Here is a 21,375-nt window from a genome sequence, read left to right on the forward strand (position 1 = left end):
GAATATTCAAAATCCAGTCATGTGAGGACCAGTACAAAACTATACCAGGATTTACTCTTATTCAAAAAGTTGTTCCCCCTTTCGTCGAGCAGTCATTGTGAAATTTCATCGAACGGCTGGGCTACACATCTCTTCGGAGCTATCTCCTTCACTGATACCATTCATAACCCCTCAACTGAAGCGCCAAAAAAAACCCTCCAACTATAAATAGGATTTTGGGGCAATTTTGTGGAGCTGAAGTGAAGAGCTATGGAGCTACAGAATACAGTAAAAGAAGCCCTAAATGCACTGTACCATCACCCAGACGACGCCGTCCGAATGCAAGCCGATCGATGGCTACAGGATTTTCAACGTACTATTGATGCTTGGCAGGTTTTGACACAACTTTCCCTAATAATTATTGTTTCGATCTTTCTATTTTCAATCATATGGGCACTCATATTAAGCAAAGTGGGATTTGGGTTTTCCATTTTTGAGTATGAGATGGCTGAGCTGGTAAAAAAAATTCGATTTTTATCTAAGGGATAAGAACAAACCAAATCTTATTATCATTTCTGATTGACCTGAATAGAGGATTCATATAGCCGAATCCAACTAATTTGGGTTTGATGCATAGTTGATTGATTGATTGATTCCTCATTGGCTTGAGTTTTATTTGTATGGTTTTCAATTTGGATTATCAATAGTTGGGTTTCTTTGGGTTGCTGCAAATGTTGGTATATATAAGATACAATAATTTGGAGTTCAATAAATTCTGGCTGGCACAGGAATTATGAGGTGCATTTTCCAGTGGCAAAAACCACTAGGTGATTCCTATCTTCCTAAGCCTTGGTGAACAGATTTACCCGGTACCTGTGCTGGTGGGAGATAGCAGGGTACCCGTTAGAATAGTCGAGGTGTGCGTAGGCTGGCTCGGATGCCACCATCATCCGGAACAAAAAACGTAAATGGGAGGTGCAGTTCCAATGGTGATTGATGGTTGGGTTTTAGGTGGGGTTATTGGTCAGTAAGTAGTCTTTTTGAGCTCAACAACATCTAAGCAAGCGCTTATTCTTGTATATCATTGAGTTTCTGTGCGGCAATACTTTCATCTCTTATTAGGGTATTCAAATTGCAGTTTTTGGGCATACAAGGAGAATTGCATGTTCAATAGAAGGAGAACCTAGGTACAGATTTAATTAGGGGAATTCATGCTTGCTTAAGAAATTATTTAAGAGTGTTTCAAGAGTACTTCAATGGTACTGAATTACTGTCATAATGATTGCAGATTTAATGGAATAATAAAGAAAGTGCAGGGCCATCATTGATATGCATGTGACACTCATCAATATGTCTGTTTCACATGAGATGGCGTATTACAGGACAATAAAAGTTGTCAGCAAATTATGTCCGAGTACTGCCACTTTCTTTTTTAGACAAATGGAGACCATCTGAGTCCAGTCCAATTCGCTTTATGTTTGATTTAAGGAGCATAAATGCAACAACTTATAAGTCTCTATCTCTGACGGTTGACTTAAATGTGCCTTACACTTTTAACCATGTAGAAGAAGCAAATAACTAGCCTATTGTTGCGATTAGTCTGCTTACTAGGAGAAAAGGTATGTTGAGCACATTAAGTGACAAAGGGATGTTGTTCTGTAAATCTCTTTTCAGATGTATTAAAGTGTGTGACCATCTCATCTAAAAGCTTAAGCTGTTAGAGAGAACACACTTTAATTTACTTAATTATCTCTTCAACACGGCCCCTCACGTGCGACTTCATTCATTCTTTTCATTGTCCAAGCACGTGAAAATTCATTTAATGGTGGCGGTGAGACTCAAACCCAGGACCTTTGCCTGCTCTGATACCATATTAAAGTGTGTGACCATCTCATCTAAAAGCTTAAGCTGTTAGAGAAAGCCAACTTTTATTTACTTAATTATCTTTTCAACAAGATGCCTTCCTTTCTGTTCATAAGATTAATTTGTCAATACCTGATGCTGGATGTTTCTTTTACGCTGGCTTGCATAAGAGCAAAAAGGATATAGCTGAGTCATATAGCCGACCCAACTAGTTTTGGATTGGATGTAGTTGATTGATTTGATGTTCATGAAATTGAGGTGCACATGGTTGTTAGCATCTGTTTGTTTTAGCTCTCTCTCTCTCTCTCTCCCCTTTAAGTTAATCCTTGTAACACTTGTGATAATCTGTCTAAAAATATGTCTTTTCCTTTGCACTTCCTTTTCTGTAACCGTAGCATGGCGCTTGTCAATCTACTGAGTTTCTTGTCTTTGATTAGGTGGCTGATAATCTGCTTCATGATGCATCTAGCAATCAAGAAACTTTAATATTCTGTTCTCAAACTCTCAGAAGCAAGGTAACCTTCATATTGAGCGTGTGTGGAAGTCTGTTCACTTATTTTCAGTTTCTCTATGAAGTATTTAGTTATTTACTAGTAAAAGCTACTGAAATGTTCTAATAAATGATATCAGTATCCATCACTGTCAGTATTTCCTAGCAGCAATTTAATAGGGGCATTTCCTATCTGATTGGTAGGTTCAAAGGGATTTTGAGGAACTACCTTCTGAAGCTTTTCGTCCACTGCGGGATTCTCTGAACGTGAGCGAGTTTTTATCATCTCTACATATTTAAAATTTACAACTTGACTTGTAATTTTTTTTTTTTACAACTTGGATGTTTGACTCATTATCTTTAAATTTATCAGTTTTTTTCATATTGCCAGCAGATTGCTTACTTAGATTAACAACCACAAAATTGGAATCAAATATGTAGAGAACTGTTACCTGCATGATGCTAGTAGGTGGGATTAAATTGATTCCTCGCCGACTTTCCTGGAGTATGAAACTGTCTGTTGGCTACTTTTGATGTAAGGCACACGTTAAGTAGTAGCAATATAAGGAAACAGGCCCTAGGGATGAATGCTTGTTATCTGTCTGATCGAAACTGGAAGTGTTTTATTCCTAGGCAGTGGTCTCTCAGACCAGGTATTGTCACGCCCCTTTCATGTTCCTGCACAGAAAAGAAAGTGATTGGGAAATAATATATTGGATTTGCTCCATTATTATAAAAACTAGTTGATGGCTGGCCTTCCAACCATTATAGGGAGGCATGGACCAATATCACCTAATATTAATGTAATTCTGGTTTTTTTGGAACGGGAGTGAAGTATAATTTGCTGCATAATCTCAAATGTAGTTTTCTTTGGTGTTGGTATCGTTAGATTATATCATTCATATACTTTTATTTGATAACTGATAAGTAAACGACATTTCTTTTCGGATTCCCTTTACAGAAGAGGTATACAAAAAAGCTCTCCTTTTTTTTGTTCAAATCTCTCTATCAATTGTGTTGACAACTGAAGATGTCATGTATACTCCGCTTCAAAACTGGCAAAGTCATCTGCAAGTACAATAAATTTTTCTCTCTCCCCCCCCCCCACAGGTTTTCCACCTAATGACGTGTTGTGTAAAGATCCAATCCTTTTGTTTGATGAAGTAACTACAGTCTCGTTGATGAGAGCATACAAAGGATGCAAAGCAGTATTTTGTAAAGCTCCAATCTTCAAGGAATCAAAATCAAAACAATACCATTATCTAAATCAGGAGACTTTCATCTAAATGTACTTGAGAAATACTTTGAATGTTCAATATAGGGAATACTTGTAAACATTATTGATATCCTAAGTTGGGTTGACTTATATTTAAGAAGAGGACTATATTACACCCTCCATTCCAATTTATGTGACGTAGTTTGACTCGATACAGAGGTTAAGAAAGAAATGAAGATTTTTGAAATTTCTGGTCTTAAACATGCCATAACATTTGTGTGGCTATAAGATTTTTCAAACTTGTGATCTTAAACATTGCCATAATATTTGTATGGCTATACAAGCTTCTCATTAAGGGTAAAATGGGAATGTCAAGTTAAATTATTTCGAAATATAGAAATGTATTATTCTTCTCGACACATACTAATAAGGAAACAATGTCACTTAAAATTGTAACAGAGGGAGCAACAAAATATAAATCAAAAGGGAAATAATTTTGGATCCTAAATTTTAACATTCCAATTAATTGGTGGGTGTTTTGGTTAACAGCTCAAATGTGATCTTTTACATGTAACTATGGCTGAGTCCAAGGTTGAGTGAAAACTTTTCTCTAATGCTGTGGTGGCTGAATTGCCCAGCTTGATAAAAGCAAACTGTTGGTAAATAATTTTATCAATCAAACTGTTGTAACTTGTATAAATAGTTACATAAGCTGCCATCAGGTTTTGCTCTATATGTGCATAAACATGCGTATTCTTTTTAAGTAGAAATTTGTATGTGGATTTGTCATATATGTTATATTTTCCTACTGACTGTGAGTTTTGGTAATTCTCAAAATGCAGACCTTGTTGAAAACATTTCATAAGGGTCCCCAAAAAGTTAGAACGCAGGTAACCTATTGGAATTTTTGACAAACATAATATGTGATGTTTAATGAAAAGATTCTGTACTAAATGCTTTACTATAGATTAGTCTTGCAGTGGCTGCTTTGGCTGTTCATGTGCCTGCAGATGACTGGGGAGATGGTGGTATTATAAATTGGCTGAGGGACGAAATGAATTCTCATCCCGAGTTTATACCGAGTTTTCTGGAGCTGCTTAGAGTTTTGCCGGAGGTGCTAGTCTCACTGTTTTAATTTAAAGAAAAGTAATATTTGGAGCTTACTATGCTTTTTATTTGTTGAGAAGGACTGGGACATTTTATTTGAATATAAGATAATAAATGTTAGAGGTTGCAAATTTATGTCCTTGTTGTTGCATTTATTGAGGAAAGTTTGCTTCTTTTAATTTAATGTTGAACGATATTGGTAACAATCGTGTCTTCACACAGGAGGTATTTAACTATTGTTGCATTTATTGAGGAAAGTTTGCTTCTTTTAATTTAATGTTGAACGATATTGGTAACAATCGTGTCTTCACACAGGAGGTATTTAACTACAAGATAGCTGCTCGTCCTGATAGGCGACACCAGTTTGAAAAAGAACTTGCTTCTGCAATTGAGACTGCACTTAACATCTTGACTGCTTGTTTGAATATCAATGAACTTAAGGAGCAGGTGAGCTTTACTTTTGCCTTTTGTGCCTCTTGAATGGACTTCGGATATTTTGACAAATTCAAGTTGCTGATTGATAAAATTTCATAATATGAATTTCCAGCTTGATGAATATATAAATAGTTAAGGTTGTTTGGCTTAGAGATTAGTTATGCAGGGATTAGTAATGCGAGTATTGTAAGGTATTGTAGTGCAGGGATTAGTAATACATGGATTATTTCTTGGTTGATGTATTAAGATTTAGTGTACAGTGTAAAATTAAAAATATATGTTTAATTTTAAAAAAAAATTAAAGTTTATGTTCCACTATGAGCATTAGTTTTTTCATTTTAATCGTTTTAATTCACATGTTACCAATACTTGCACTCTTATTCCACATTCTACCCCACATATATAATACATAAATTCCCGCATAACTTAAGTGGGTATTATTTATGAGAAAAGGAAAAGTAGCGATCAATACATTGTTTTAATTTATGCTTTGATTTTATGTGGAGATCAAATATCCTTATCAAACCAACCAAACAACCCCTTAGGGTCTGTTTGGAAAGCCACCCGGTAATTGTAATTGGTCTAATTATTAGTGTAGTAATTACACAAGCTAGTAATTACGATGACCAAGTAATTACTTGGCCAAACTGTGTAATTACACCCAATTACATCCAAATCCAATTCCTAGGTGGCTTTCCAAACATGCTCTTAATGATTCTCTTTCACCAAATGGTAGTTTTGCCGAGCCTAGAGCATGGATTCCATTTCGACTTTCTGTCATCTCCTTTTAATTTATGTGTCTAAATAACTAAGTGACCTCAAGATGGCTTTACATGAAGTTGCAACTGATTTTGGTCTGTGGATTTTGTTAATGAACTAAAGCTATGGGGCTCTTTAGGTGTACCAACAATAGCCTTCATTGCTTTCTGTGTAACATTCTTTCTGCTCTTTCCCTAACTTACCTTTACATTCGTGGTCATGCCAAACTACGTAACATTGAGAAATTTTCTAATCTGTTTGTTGCACTTTAGTTTTTCCTTGAGCTCACTAAGGTTGTTTATTGGGGTGCATAGTGAATATAGAAACATCATAATGGTGCTGAGGATCATTGAGACAACGCCCTGATTTGAGTTGAAAATGGTTAGGCAAAAAGAAAGAGGTAATAGAAGAGAGGGTTGAAGCAGGCTACTTGTTAGTTTTAAATAACTATCCTCAAAATTGAGAATACATGGGCATTTATAAACTGAGACTTTTACGTTTATGTCCTGTAACCGTCCTATCGTGAGTTATCTCATTTGAATAGATGTTATTTGTGTAAATGGATTTCTACATCAATTATGCCTTTTTTAGTTATGTAGGATTAGTGGCTAGGTGTACAATTTCTGCTTAAGTAACATTTAAATTTTTGAGGGTAAATTGGAAAATTTTATTAGTCTCAAGCATAGATGTATTGTTTTGCTTACATTCTACTGCAACAACGGCAGATGTAAATGATGTAGGTGCCATGCTTGACTTAGTTCATTAACACAATTTGTAATGTAAATATCCCGGTTGCCCTTATTTTAAAAAAATAAGGCAAATAGCCCAGTTGTGACTTCACTTCCAGCATTCTCTTTTTGCTAGACATATTGAGTAATATTTTGAACCATTACTAAGCGAAAAAGAGATCTCCTATTTATTCATTCTCATGTCACACCAGATGTTCATATGTAACTGCCCTATCCACCGGTGATATTGTCTGCTTTGGGCCTTGGCATGTACGGCTTTAAAAAGCGTTACTAGGGTATGAGATTTGCTTCCTCATATACCTAGCATCTCTCAGTATTTTGCCAATGCGGGATTTCTCTAGGCTGTTGCTTACACCCCCCTCTTAGGGACGGAACGTCATTCCTGAGGTTTGCTCCACCATCATCTCAAAGATGTGGGATTTTCCTAATTCAAACTTCAAAAATTGAACGCTGAGGTTTGCCCCGCCATCGCCCAAGGTTGCACGCCAAGTGGCTTTGATACTATATGCAATAGCCCAACTAGTGATATTGTCCCACTTTGGCCTAGGCTTGTATGGCTTTGGAACACGTAAGTAGGGTATGATCCTTGCTTCATTACTGTGTTACATGGACCCTTCATTGCTTGATGTACTCGTGTACAAGTGTAATATGAGTATGGATACTTCGTGCAGACTCTTCAGAATACAGTAAAATTCGCTAAAAGACCTAGATCGTTCTGTATGCATAGCACACCCCTCTTGGATACCTACCCAAGAAAGAGTCCTTGTAACATAGGTTCTCTACACAAGATATGGGGTCAGAACCTAGGTTGCTGCACATTACCTTGGAACTGACAGCACAGCTGCTAGTTTATATGGATATTTGTCCGATCACCAGATTCTCTTAGCTTCTTCTGTACACACTCTGACCAGCTAATTAGTGGGTGAATTCTTTAGAAAATGAAAAATATTTTAAAGGAAGCTGCATTGCCTACTATTTACTTTTCGTTTTTATTCAAAGTTCTTCAAGGTGAAAAATTGACTCGCAGATAGACTTGTGATTGATTTGGTATCTTTTCCTTTGATTACTAATTGGTTTTCCAATTACATGACAGGTCCTTGAGGCGTTTGCTTCTTGGCTACGGTTAAGGCATAGGTACTATTAGGCTTCTCTGTGTCTCTTGGTATTCAAATGCTGAATCTAGATTTTGCTTTAACACAAAACTGTAATCCTTGTTCGATGCTTCCTGTGAATTTGTTTTGCTCCCAAACTGAAGTTGCTGGTTTGGGGAATTGGATCCTGGATTTCATGGAAAGCTAGCACATGGTGTGCTCTTAACAATTTATTTCTGAAACTTTATGATGTATCTTCTTTGGATGCTGAAGATATGACATTTTTATTGGATATTCTTATGCTGTAATTCATAAGTATTTAACATTGTTCGTCTTCTTAATGATTGAAGCATCTTTAAGAGGTAGCATGCAGAGTGAGTGGGGTATGTACAATTATCAGTTAGAGAGACAAAAAAAGTGTCTACTATATTCAAACAAGTCAATTGCTGAATTATATAAAATCCCGCATCGGATTTACAAGGGCATCCAAGGGGGTTTATTAAGGTTTTGGTTTGGATGTTTTGCTCAAGTGGTATCAAAGTAAGTAGCTCGAGTAGGTAGAGGTTCTAAGCAAGTAGGTAGAGTAGGTAGAGGTCCTTAGTCTGAGTCTCTTTGCTACTGATCTGCACAAAATACTTTCACGTGCTTGGTCTAAGAAAAGGAATATAGTTTGCACACGAGGTGGCAGTTGCAGGCCTAAACAAATCATTTAAAATGGGTGTTTTAAATACCAAAGAAAATAAATAAAACTGTTCTCCCTCTAATAGTTTAAGCTTTTAGATGAGGTGGTTTCCCGTAGCCTTCATCAATAAAAGTGTTCCCCCTCTAATAGTTTAAGTTTTTGGATGAGATGGTTTACGCAGCCTTCATAAAAAAATGAGGTGGTTTACGTAGTTCGAATTAGTAAGCTAATCAGCAAAATGAATCAGCAAGTTTGATTAGCATTCGTAGGATTGCTTAATCATAAGTATGTTAGTCAAACTTGCTGATTCAATTAGGCGTATATTTTTGTGAAGTCATGGTACGTAGTTGTGCTGGACTTTCTGTCAGCATGTTTAGAAGAGGAAGAGGTTGTGGGCTAGTGGATTTAAAATTCTGTCCAGCAAGTAAAAGTTTTGACTGGATTTATCGGTGAAATTGGATTTTTAAAACGCTAGATAGAGATGGTTCCTTCCCACTTTGAAGGCATGTAGGTGAAATCATGGGGATAGGAGTCAACCTTGCTCAGGCTATTGACCTAATCATTGACTAATGGAAGTTTTGGAGACCATTTACCACAAAGATTGGTAGAGACTTAAGTGTACTTTATTGTGAAAAATGTGATGTGGATTACATGGTTGTCCAACACCCATATTACCAATTGATAGTGCTGATCACTCTAGTTTCTGTATATAATCTGTGCAGTAACTAGTGCATTTTCTTTTTGGGAAAATACATAAATTACTCCTTAAACTTGTCTCAAAAACTTACTTATACACTTAAACTTTGCGGATGATTCTTTACCCCTATGCTTGTCTGAAGTGAGTCTAACACCCCCTTGAAAACACATAACCAATCTTGTGACAGGCTGTGTCTTACACGCGCCCCCACGTCAGATGCCATGTAATTTTATCTTCTTTTCACTTACTTTTCGTTTTTTCACTCTTTTTTTACTTCATCTCTCACCCTTCTTCCCTCTCAAGTACCAACACCATCACCGTTTTCACGCTACCAGTCTACCACCAGTTCATTGTCGTTTCTTATGAAGGGAATTTGACCAAATTTTGGCAAACAGTCTAAAGGTTTCAACCAAAAAGGATGAAGCCTAATTTGGACTGTCCAATCAAAAGCTTGTAATTCTGAGTCACAACCAAAGCCATGGCAGCTGCAATGTAACCGATGCGATTTTTGAAGAGCTCCCCAATAATAAGCAGCATAACCCTCTCACTCTCATCCTTTCCTACTTTTCAGGACCTATAACATTTATCTCATCATTTTTTAGTAAAACCCAGCTCACCGAATAAATCAGTGCTGGCAAATACCAAGACTTCTCGGGTTAGTTGCCGGCTATTTATTGGTCGTGAGATTATTTTTGTGGATCAAAAATGGAGATTTGATGGTGATTTTGGGTGGGCTGAAAGCTGGATGGATCTGCACGGGTTGTTTAGATTGGTCAGATTTTGAGTTTTAGGTGGAGGGTTAATGGAGTTGGTGTTAATGGTGGTTTTTTGTGGAGAGGAAGGAGGCATCGTTTTCCCCCCCCCGAATTACAGATTAAGAAAAACAATAATCAATTAAGGGACAGTGACCAATCAAAAAATGACACCTGTATGACTTAGTCATTTTTGAAGTTCCTTTTTTTCTTCTCACGCGTGAGCAGGAAGGTGAGACACCTTCCCTGCCATGTCACCTCTTAGGGGCTACTAGTTCCACTTTGAACGAGAATAAGGGGGTAAAAGAATGATCACAAAGTTTAAGTGTGTAAGTGAGTTTTCGAGACAAGTTTAAGAGGTAATTTATGTATTTTCCCTTTCTTTTTCTTTACTGGATAGTGTTACGTTGAGCATTCTTGGATATCATATTGCAGGTTGCATGTGCTATGTTTAAAAGACAGTCATACTATCATGATAATATCTGTTGTAGAGTTTGTGTAAACTCGAAGCTCGGAAGCACATGAAATCGACTACTATGCAGTTTAGTAGTACCAGTGTTATGCACTTGGAACACAATTTACACAGAGAAATCACAGGACAAGGATTCATGTCTCTAGCTAAATTCCTTAGGTTGTATACTTCTGTCCTATGAAAAGGAAGTCTACTAATCTTACTCTACTTTTTGATGTATTAAAGTGCAATTATTAGATATGCCAGGATTTTCTTGTAATAAGTCTCTTCTCTCCTCTTTTTCTTTTTTCTTTCTATTTCTGCATGTGTTGGATTCTCAATCAATTGCATACTCTTTTAGAACTGAACATTTAATTTGTTCATTCTGTAAATCTAGTGTGCATCAATTTTCTATTTTTTCTGAACATAAAGAACATTGTTGCTTAATACATCACTTCTTCTATTTCAGGGTACCTGCATCTGCCCTTTCTTCACACCCTTTAGTGCTTGCAGCTCTCTCAAGCTTGAGTTCTGAAATATTGTCTGAGGCCTCAGTTAATGGTACTATGAATGTTATGAGTTAATGAACTTTCTTGTTGTAAGTTCATTATGGTGATCTTGTGTTATTAGTGCATCAAACTACTATGCTATCCACTTGTCTTAAGCTGTTCAAGGTAATCTATGGGGGATCAGTACTTCAGTAGTTCCAATTCCCTAAAGTCCCTTCATGAAGCGAGTTGTCGCTATAATGGAAATAAATCTATCCTAAACCTATTCAAATGAAACTTAGATTATAGAAAATCTCAAATTGTTGAAAGAGACTGCAACTGAAGTTCAGAGGTAGTCACTGCTTAGTTGGATTAAGTTTAACCTAGGTCCACTATTTGTGAATCCATTCTTACTGATAAATGGTCTATTTGGCTGTTTCATGTTATAAACGTCAAGTTTTACTGTTGTGCAGTAGATTGATAAGACAAAATATATTGTTTCATCGCCTACTCCCTTGCTCTTTTGTACTTATTAGTGGCTTTCAGTTCTTCTGAATTTTATCGTGATTATGTGCTCGCTACACCATGTTTGATGGAATTCACTTTGTTTTCCCTATACCATTTTTTGCAGTCATTTCTGAATTGATACACTACACAGCAGCAAGAAACTCTGGTGGAGTGTCGTCGCAATTGCCCTTGATTCAAGTAATTGTTCCTCAAGTTATGAATCTGAAACCTCAGCTTAGAGATCCTTCAAAGGTATCCTTGTGCATTGAACATAGAAGTTCTGATTGGTTTATTCTTTTTCTTTTTTCCCAAAATTACAAGAAGTAATATTTAGGCATTTAGAAATTTGTTGACATTTTTTTTGGGAAGCATTCTTGATGAAAAGATGTTAACTGCAGAATATTATATGGTGATCAGAATGAAAACCAACATGTTACTTGTAGTCTTCTTTGTCTTTTGGTGTTAAGAAAATCTAAATACACTACCTTTTAATACCCTGAATCACTGGGTCATTTTAAGGCTGGTATGTACAAATTTCCATTTCTCTCCTTCCGGGGTCCCAATTTGGGGAATTCCCAAAATCTCATTCTAGGCCTTCGTGTTCCCTGTAGAATGCTATTCGTTTCACCGGTTGAAACTAACCTTTCAAAAATTTTGTTAGCTCCCAATATCTGCTATCTTATTCCTCCTATGCACTTGTTTTCTTTATTGTGTAGAATGTTATGAGCGTAACATACTTGCTCTACTGCTGATCGTTGGGCAGTTTACCATTATGCAGAACTGGTTGGTGGGTTCTCTAGTTGCAATTAGTTGAAAGTAAACTTAAATGATATTCTTGGGACTACTTTTTTGTTTTGATAAATCAAGATCATTCATTGACATCGCCCTAAGATGGTGTCAAAAACTATTTACAGACGGAGTGGGTGGCTCAACCACCATCCTGTATTAAGTTATTCCACTCATCTGATATTCTTTCTTTTCACTAAAGAATGTATAACTTTGAATCCAAAAAATACATAATGGTCTTTCATACTACCTTGTTCTCTTGCTGATCCTTTGCGTCCCCCAACTAGTGATTGCCTCTGCCACCGTCATCAGCATCACTCAGGTTACACTGGACATAGAAATTTCCAGGTTCTATAATACAGTTGTAAACCTACAATTTAGCAAGATACCGTTTGTATTTACCATGTAATTCCGTGGTGTTCCCACCTCAGATATTCAAATACTTAGGCATCTCTGTTGGTCAATTAAGCATGTGGAAATGCTTCCTACGGATTAGTATTGCCACACCATCTCACTTCCAGAACTTAACTCTCAAGCCATAACCAACTGGTTATTCTAAATATTTAAGGACAGTATTCTTTCCCTTTAGATCCCCTTCCTTAAATTAACACCATAAGAATTCAATGCTATCCCCGAACACCATCCATTGTCTGCCAATCCATTTGTACGAAGTTCTTGGTAGTTTATGTCCTTGAGCTCTATTTTCACAATCTTCCATCCTGTTCTCCATCCTGATCAATTGGTTTAAGGGGTTTGCATGACACAATAAGTTATGGAGCTTTAAGTAGTTGTTTCGTATTTTCTTTCTCTGTTTATGATTTTCTGTGTGGAAATGGCTGTTTCCTTCAATCATCTGATCATCCTGTTGTTTATTTCGTCACTTCCAGGATGAGGAGGATATTAAAGCCATTGCTCGTTTGTTTGCTGACTTGGGCGATGCATATGTTGAATTGATTGCCACTGGTAGCTATCCTTTCTTTCTTAGTCCCTTCCACATGTAAATTTTCTTTTTCTTGGATTGCCCAAAGAAGATTGGCGTGCATAAAAAATCATATGTGATATTAGTTCTTAGTTATGTATAACCAAACATGACCACCTTATTCAGGTTCTGATGAATCAATGCTGATTGTACATGCATTACTTGAAGTTGCTTCACATCCCGAGTTTGATATTGCTTCTATGACATTTAACTTCTGGCACAATCTTCAGATGATTTTGACAGAAAGGTGAATGCTGTTTGACTTTTCAAATCAGTGTATTTGCTGCAAAATAAATTTTGCATCTAAAATTTTACTTATTCAGGGAGTCGTATACATCTTCCGGCAATGAAACTTCCATTGAGGCAGAGAAAACTCGTAGGTTGCAGGTTTTCAGTTCATCATATGAATCACTCGTCTCCTTGGTGAGTCATTTTGGATTAGGAGCAGACAGTTTGGTTTAGACATACAAAGCTTTATAGGGTTGCTTAATCAAAAGATTTATAGTGTTCATCTTATCATGCATGGCTTCATATCAATCTATTGTTATGTCAGGGGGCAAGAACTAATTTATTTTCTTCAGGGACGTGATTCCAATGGTTTATAATCACCTAGATTTTTTACCCATGCTATACTATTAAGTTTATGTTTGATTGTATTTGTTTGCAGGTTACTTTCAGAGTTCAATATCCTCAAGATTTCTCTGATCTTTCAACGGAGGACCAGAAAGATTTCAAGCAGACAAGATATGGTACCAATTACTCAATAGACCGTTCCCTAAACTTAATCTGGTTTTCTTAAAGATGTTTATCATTAATTGCATTTGCTGAGGCAAAATGTGATTATACAGAGGAGTATCTGATTAATCTACTACTAAATGCTTTGTTAGTTGTTTGTTTCTTGACACATTGAAGCTTGTCTTTTGTAGTTTGTCATTTTGTAGATAGTATATGATACCTTGTCATTTTGTGGAATAAGAATGCGTGTACAAGCAATATCTGGATAAAAGTATCTAAAGATAAAAATACCCTAAAGTAGGAATCCTTGTATAACAATCCCTACATTAAACCTTACATGACCAACCTGTGAACCAAACAGCTCCATAGCGTTATTCGACCACGAGCTTATTCAGTTCTTATTTCGCATAAAAATTAGTCCAATAAACCCTCGAAAAATATGGGCAGCAGTTTTGGAATGAAGTAATTCTAATATCACTGCATTTTATGATTAAATATTCATTTAAATGTACTGTTCATGCATTATATGTGACCACGCACTCTTCCATCCCCCTCATACTAACTCCCAAAGAAATTGATGAAATGTCTAATAAATTAACAATTATTAGCTGGGGTTTGGTTTCGCCATAAATATGACCCAGAAGTCATATTTAGTTGATTGAGTTGGATTTTGGGAGCTTTTGGCAGTTTCTTATTAGGTACCAGAAGACCGCGGCCCTTTTCTATGATAAGATAAGGTAAAATTCATGTATGAAGTACCAAGGAGGTACTCCAAAAGTACAGAGATATACAGCCTATAAGAGAAACATCTCTCAGTTTACAGAGAATAAAAAAAAAAATTTAAGTTTACGGAGAATCCAAAAAACTGGAGTACTGGGCCATATCTTCTACCATACTACTCTTACACCAAAAATATAAATTCTGCGAAGATATGTTTTTAACATAAGAAATATGCTGTTTTTTCCCTTCAAAACATCTTTTATTAGGTACTAAAGGACCCTTCGCCCCTAAATGGAGAGATAGTACCTGTTGCCTCTGTCTCGACAGTGTTATCAAGATTCAGAACTAGCAAAGACTATTTCCTTCATTATCTTGAGCTTTATCGAATTATCTTGCGTATGCCCCTTGCTGGTGTGATCACCATCCAGAAGTTCTCCGTTTTGCTTTATGCCTTGGTTGTTTTAAGGTAGGTGACAGAACTTTTTGGTTTGATTTATTCTTTGGCTATTCACATCTTGTTGGCTTTCTTTTCTTTAGAAAAAGAAGAATGCTTTTTATATTGGAGGACGGTAATGGTATAAGTGCATTTATAAGCTTCTAGTTGACTGGTTTTCTGTCTTGCTCCAGAAAGACATAGCATATTCTCAAGGAGCTAGTCTCTTGGCTCATTGATATGCATCAAGTGTCTAGCTCAATTTGTACCCTCTATGCACCTTGCCAGTTATTTCCTTGATGGCATTTTCTTTATTACCATGCTAGTCTTGAAATTTTGGAAGACCAATCATGAATGTGCAACCGCTATTGTGCTGAGAAAAAATGTAAGCTATTCTCTTTTGCTCCATGCTAACTTACTCTGTGATGCTGCCATGTGCCAGCTGTTGCTGATGTCTTGATTGATGGAGCATTGGTTTTAGGAGGTGAACCTACATTGAAAATTCTCTATATGAAGCTAGTTGAGGTGCGTGCTACTACTGCACTCCTGGAGAAATCATTCACTTTCTCAAATTAATGTACCAAAATCATTTGATTAATGTAAGCCACCAAAAAAATTGTGACAAAATTTTAGAGGATCCTTCTCGTAGAGTCAAGACTAGGTTAATGCCGTTAACTTTGAAGTTTTCCTTTGGGGTTGTGGACGTGTTGACTACGTTATAGCTTTGCTACATTAGCGAAATCGACTTATTTGTATTATTCTGGATATTGTACAAAAAGAAATTTACTAAAAGGCGATATCTACTTGTGGAGAGATTTCTTCAAGTTGAGGCTTGCCAAAGGATTGAGTCAGTTGTAGTGGTAATTATAATGCTGCTGCCTAAGTTTGTGGTATGGGCTGTATTATAGGTGGTGGTAATCGTGGCTTCCTTGTGTTGCCTCTCAACTTATTCTAAACAAAATTTAGTGTATAAAAACAATTCATATTGACTCTTTTCTCTCACATAAGTACAAAATTTCTACACAGCTGGTATATTTGAATTAGACAAATAACAACCAATTTACAATAGAACAGTTGAGCAATCAATTATGCCCACATAAAGTTACGTCGTGAAAGTCCTTATAAAAGAAAAATTATGTTGCGATAGTCTATAACTTAGCATATCAAATGTTCTTCCTGCAAGTAAAACTTGAAAGCTTTAAGTCCTAGGATGTAGCATTGATCATTCTACTCATTTGGAATTGTTATTTGATTTCTCCAAAGTTAAAAGTTCTCTTAGATGCATTGTACATGCAGTTAGGTTTAAATTTTTGATACAAAGATCTCTTGCAATTATTCTGTACAAAAAGTCCTTGTTATCAATCTTCGGCCGTAGAATTGCATTTTTTTTTAGATGTTAACTTTTGATGATTTTACAGGCTATCAATCACTGTGGAAAAGATCAGCATTCTGATTGGCGCCCTGCAGAGGCTGCCTTATATTGTATACGAGCTATATCAGATTATGTATCTGATACTGAAGCTGAAGTGATGCCACAGGTTTGAATGTTAATTGAGCGTTATGTCCATGCAAATTTGTTCTACTTAAGACATTTTGTGTTAAATTGTTTCTTTACTACTTTATTAACTTGCAGATTATGTCTTTGCTTCCTAAGTTACCTCATCAACCCCAACTACTTCAGACAGGTAATTAATTGTTTCCATCCAAGTGAGAGGTTTCTTGAATCTCACATATTGGTAGGGTAGGGGGATCACATTGTTTCCTTTTTTTCTTTTACCTATGGGATTATTTTGATAAGATTTACCTATGGGATTATATCCGAACGAAAACAATCCAACTAGAGGTTGGATTCTAGTTCATATTAGCACCAAAAGTGTGTTTTAGTCTCTCCTTACTTTCCACAATCACCCTACTCCTATACACCATTCCGCCTCCTACCTGCTACCTTCCAACTATTATTTTTTTGTCTTTTTTCTTTAAACTTCAAAGTTGTGCGAGGAGATGATGTGATTGAATAATTCTTATGCCATATTTGGTCCAGTAATTAGGTGTAGAGTTCTAGTAAAATTTTATATGATTATCGTAATTAAATTGATAGACCTTATCAACAATAAGTAGATTGATAAAAGAGATATGAGTAGGGTAAAAACCATTGTGGTGGGGGTAGGGGGGAAGTGAATGGAGTTGGGGGATGGTCAGGGCAAATGGAAAAAAGAAGTTTTTGATCATTTAGCCAATCTGATTTTTAGTGCATTTATCTGCTAAATGCTCCAAGGCTATATCTTTCTACTGCTGGATAAGCTACCGATTTGACTATTCTCATTTGCACTTTTAATTTACTCTCTTCCAGTCTGCTTAACAATTGGAGCTTATTCAAGGTGGCTTAATGCTGCATCAAGTGGACTCTCATTCTTGCCCTCACTCATTGATATTCTTGTGAGTGGCATGAGTATGTGTGAAGATTCTGCAGCAGCTGCTGCTTTAGCTTTCAGACACATATGCAATGGTAAATGTTTCGTTCAGGTCCTCATGTTTGTATTTAGCTATTTTTAAGTGTTACTTTTCCTAAATTCTACCTTTTATCTAAAAAAAGTGTTTTAGTAAAAGCACTGATTGTTTTGTTCTATACTCATTTTCTCCTTTATATCACTGGGTAGTGTTTATTTTTATATATATATTTTTTTATGTTGTGTGTGTCTGCAACAGATCTCTATTATTTGACGCATTGATGTAATTTTATCACCCTACGGTTGGGTTCTGTCCACAATTTATTAATGCTTAAAAGACTAGTTGGTGGATATTGATGTGCCTCTTGTTTCAAATTTATTTCCAGTTTATCTGTGGTAGAATTTAAGGACATATCAACTTTTAAATTTTGTAAATTGCATCTTGATTACTCAGTGCCTTTGAACAAATGACCTGGTGAGTTTGCTCCTTCCCTGAGTTAACATTCTGGCCAGAGTTAATAGTTCTCTAGTTAAGCTTGTTTCGAAATTTTTATTGTCATTGTAGATTGCAAGAAGAAGCTTTGCGGGTCCTTAGATGGTCTGTTTCAAATTTATCAAACGGCAGTTATTAGGGAAGGTCCCTTCAAAGTTTCTGCGGAAGACTCGTTGCATCTGGTCGAAGCTTTAAGGTATTATCTATTTCTTAGAAGCTGATCCCTAAGTTAAGCTCTTTATCTTGTTAAATCCATAGTCTCACCACTCTCCCTGCAAAATAAACACACTAGTCCCCTACTTTTGCAGTATGGTTATTACAGAACTTCCTTCAGAACAAGCTAAAAAGGCCCTTGAAGCAGTATGCTTGCCATCTGTTGCTCCATTACAAGTTAGTCTCCTTTCTAAGATTTTCGGAATGACTTTTTAAAGTGTCAAAATACCAATAATTTGAGATTACTCTCAGGAGATGATCAATCAAGGTCCCCTGGTTTTGGGGCAAAAAACTGCTCGTGAATTAACTGTTCATTTTGATCGACTTGCAAATATATTTAGGTAAGAGGCAATTACCTTGTATCGTCTTTCATCTTGATTTTATTTGCATATTGTCAATTTTGGGACTGAAACCATTTGCAGATATGTAAATCACCCAGAAGCGGTTGCAGATGCAATTCAAAGACTTTGGCCTATTTTCAAAGCCATTTTTGATGTGTAAGAAAGCTGTTTGCTGTAAATATTATTTTTGGGATAATTCTTTGATTATATATAAGCTTGCCTGATTATTGTGTCTGACAATATTCACATAGTCGTGCTTGGGACATGCGAACAATGGAGTCTCTTTGCCGGGCTTGCAAAAATGCTGTAAGTGCACTTATCTATGCCATCTCCTGCCTGGGGGTTAAAGGAAATTATTTCTCAAGCCGTCTAATACTGGAAATGCTGTAGTGACACATCTACTGTCACTATGTGCGGTTTTTCTTAGTCCTTTGAGTGCTTCTTGCTCTATTCTTCCTTATTCTTGTGCCTCTTGACATCTAACATCAATGACTGATTACTTTCTGCTTTCAGTGAATTTTTGCTGAGATATGTTGCTTAATGTCATGACCTCAAACTGCATTATGTTCTGTTGAATTATGATTGATAATAACCCCTCCAGATTGATTAAAATGATCTGGTCTGAACCCTGACAAGTGGGACCTTGTCCAACAGCGAGCCAAATGGTATTACAACTTCCCTATCTCTGATGATTTCACCCATTAGGTACGGACTTCTAAGAGGCTCATGGGAGTTACAATTGGGGCGATGCTGGAGGAAATACAAGGACTATATGGACAACACTATCAACCCTGTTTCCTTTATCTCTCTAGTGAAGTCATTAAGGTATTTGAGTTCTGTTACATTGCAAAGTTTTAACCAAATTTGCAATCACCATTTTGAGCAACAGTTGGAACGTCTGCTGCAGATATTTGGTTCCGATCCATCTTGTGCAAATTACTTGAAAGTTCTCATTGAGTCTCTCTTTAGCCATACAGCGTGTCTTCTTACAAAGATTCAGGTGCAGTCTGTTGCTTGATTTTGCATTTTATTGCTAGCTATATATGCTAATTCCGAAATTTGGGCTATAGGATTTCACTTCCCGTCCGGATATAGCAGATGATTGTTTTTTGCTGGCATCAAGATGTATTCGCTACTGTCCTCAACTACTTTTTCCGTCTCCTGTGTTTCCATCATTGGTGGATTGTGCCATGGTAGGCATCACCGTGCAGCATAGGTAAAATCCTCTCTATTTGCAAGTTCTTGCCTATGTACATCTATTTGATGTAAAAGAAGCTCTGGTTCTACATATGTAGAATGGGTGAAGATTTTGTATTCTGGATAGTACCATAAAATAATTGTGAGAATATGTGAAGCCAAATGTCTTATGGTTGAATCTTCAAGGCCCCAATAGTTTCGGTCCTTCATGCATAGACACTATTGTTGAGATATATACCTTCATAGGCAAAGCTTCAATGTACCTTTATCATTTCATTAGGGGCTCTTGCAAAGACAACGAAGATTTGGATTTCTTCTCCTACAGTAGTTTCATTATCCATTTCATCTGATATTGTACGAAGTTTTGATTGTTCTAACTATTGAAGCATTGACTGTATTGTAGGGAGGCTTCCAATTCAATATTGAACTTTTTGTCCGACATATTCGATCTTGCAAACTCTACCCAGGGAGAAAGTTGCCTATCCATAAGGGACAGTGTAATTATTCCTCGAGGGCCCACTATCACAAGAATTTTGGTTGCTTGTCTAACTGGAGCCCTTCCAAGCTCACGACTAGAAACAGTACGTACACATCCTTATCTTCTACAGAAGGCAGATGAGTTAAAAAGAAAGGTGTAGGATTCTTTTGTTGACAGTTATTTGTGTCATTCAGTTACTCTGAGCTGAGCTGTTTCCTCTGTAGGTAACTTATGCTCTACTGGCATTGACCCGGGCATATGGGTTGAAAGCCCTTGAGTGGGCAAAGGAATGCGTATCCTTAATTCCATCAACAGCTGTTACAGAATTGGAGAGGACTAGATTTTTACAAGCTTTGTCAGATGCAGCCTCTGGAGCAAATATGAATAATCTGGTGGTCCCAATTGAAGAGCTTTCAGAGGTTTGCCGGCGTAATCGAACTGTTCAGGAGATAGTTCAAGGAGCTTTGAGGCCACTTGATCTGAACATAGTAGCTGTATCATAGGGGAGGTGGTGCAGAAGGGCCTTTTTTATTTTTTACCATTGCCCTTCTCTCAGGCGGTAGTTTTTCATGATTCTTTGGAGGCCTTATTTCATTATTTGTCCATTATTGCGGCTTGCTTATTTACGAGTTGATGCGGCAAAAGGGTGGTGTTGTATTATTGTAACAGTTCTCTTGGCTTGGCCTTCACTTATGGCCCTTTTGGTTTTTTTTTTTTTTTGGGATTTTTTTGAGGGAGAGGAGTTTTCAGTTTTTAGGTTTAATCCTGGAGTTCGAAGTATATGCTTCTTGAATTTGGTGAGATTTTCCAGTTTAAGAGTGTACAGAAAAAATACATCAAACCGTGTCACTTGTGCAGATAATGAAATTTGCTTTCAATCTGTTCAATAGATGAATGCTGGGGAAAGGAATGTGGCATCTCATATCTACTCTCTTGTTCTCTCCCCTTTTTAAAAAAAAGTTTTAATAGCTATGGTTGCCACCTGTTCTCTTTCGTTCCCTTTATACTATATGTAATGCACATAGCAACTATTAATCATTTAGAATACTTTTTGCTGTAGAGGAGATTCCTGTTTTGGGTGGAAGTTGCAACTTCCTTACCCGCTTGGTTTCTCTGACTTACAGTTTTCGTGTCAAAATGGGTCTGGTCCTCCTTTTTGTTGGTTATTACTATTTCATTATATTACTATCAACTAATAAAGAATGTTGTCACTCATTGAACCCGAGACTGGATGTTGTGTCAAGCGTCAAGTTGAGGCTTCACCCTTAATGGTCTTTATTTATGGGT

At 36.7% G+C, this 21,375-nt stretch overlaps 1 protein-coding gene across 3 annotated transcripts; it reads left to right on the forward strand.

Annotated features, from left to right (window-relative positions):
- LOC107782313 (transportin MOS14) lies at positions 1 to 20,975 on the forward strand. Of its 3 annotated transcripts, none has more exons than XM_016603187.2 (27): positions 1 to 372; positions 2,280 to 2,357; positions 2,537 to 2,599; positions 4,391 to 4,438; positions 4,516 to 4,662; positions 4,971 to 5,102; positions 7,692 to 7,732; positions 10,741 to 10,832; positions 11,391 to 11,518; positions 12,940 to 13,015; positions 13,158 to 13,278; positions 13,355 to 13,454; positions 13,699 to 13,780; positions 15,362 to 15,444; positions 16,338 to 16,457; positions 16,553 to 16,604; positions 17,270 to 17,425; positions 17,932 to 18,055; positions 18,168 to 18,249; positions 18,325 to 18,413; positions 18,495 to 18,569; positions 18,665 to 18,719; positions 19,119 to 19,238; positions 19,321 to 19,413; positions 19,484 to 19,629; positions 20,014 to 20,191; positions 20,313 to 20,975. In XM_016603187.2, the coding sequence occupies exons 1-27, from the start codon at positions 250 to 252 to the stop codon at positions 20,589 to 20,591; spliced, it is 2,883 nt and encodes a 960-aa protein (XP_016458673.1). In that variant the 5' UTR covers positions 1 to 249; the 3' UTR covers positions 20,592 to 20,975. The 3 variants fall into 3 exon arrangements, with proteins under 3 accessions (XP_016458673.1, XP_016458675.1, XP_016458674.1); XM_016603189.2 differs by having other exon boundaries at positions 95 to 372; positions 4,521 to 4,662; XM_016603188.2 differs by lacking the exons at positions 1 to 372; positions 2,280 to 2,357; positions 2,537 to 2,599 and adding an exon at positions 2,824 to 2,985.
- Positions 20,976 to 21,375: the final 400 nt, after the last annotated feature.

This window comes from Nicotiana tabacum, chromosome 22 (genome assembly GCF_000715075.1).
Source record: "Nicotiana tabacum cultivar K326 chromosome 22, ASM71507v2, whole genome shotgun sequence".
NCBI lineage: Eukaryota > Viridiplantae > Streptophyta > Magnoliopsida > Solanales > Solanaceae > Nicotiana > Nicotiana tabacum.

Coding starts and splice junctions, on each gene's coding strand:
- LOC107782313 (XM_016603187.2), top strand. CDS start 250: ATGGAGCTACAGAATACAGTAAAAGAAGCCCTAAATGCACTGTACCAT. Junction 4,439..4,515: donor CCCAAAAAGTTAGAACGCAG/GTAACCTATTGG, acceptor GCTTTACTATAG/ATTAGTCTTGCAGTGGCTGC. Junction 7,733..10,740: donor TGGCTACGGTTAAGGCATAG/GTACTATTAGGC, acceptor CTTCTATTTCAG/GGTACCTGCATCTGCCCTTT.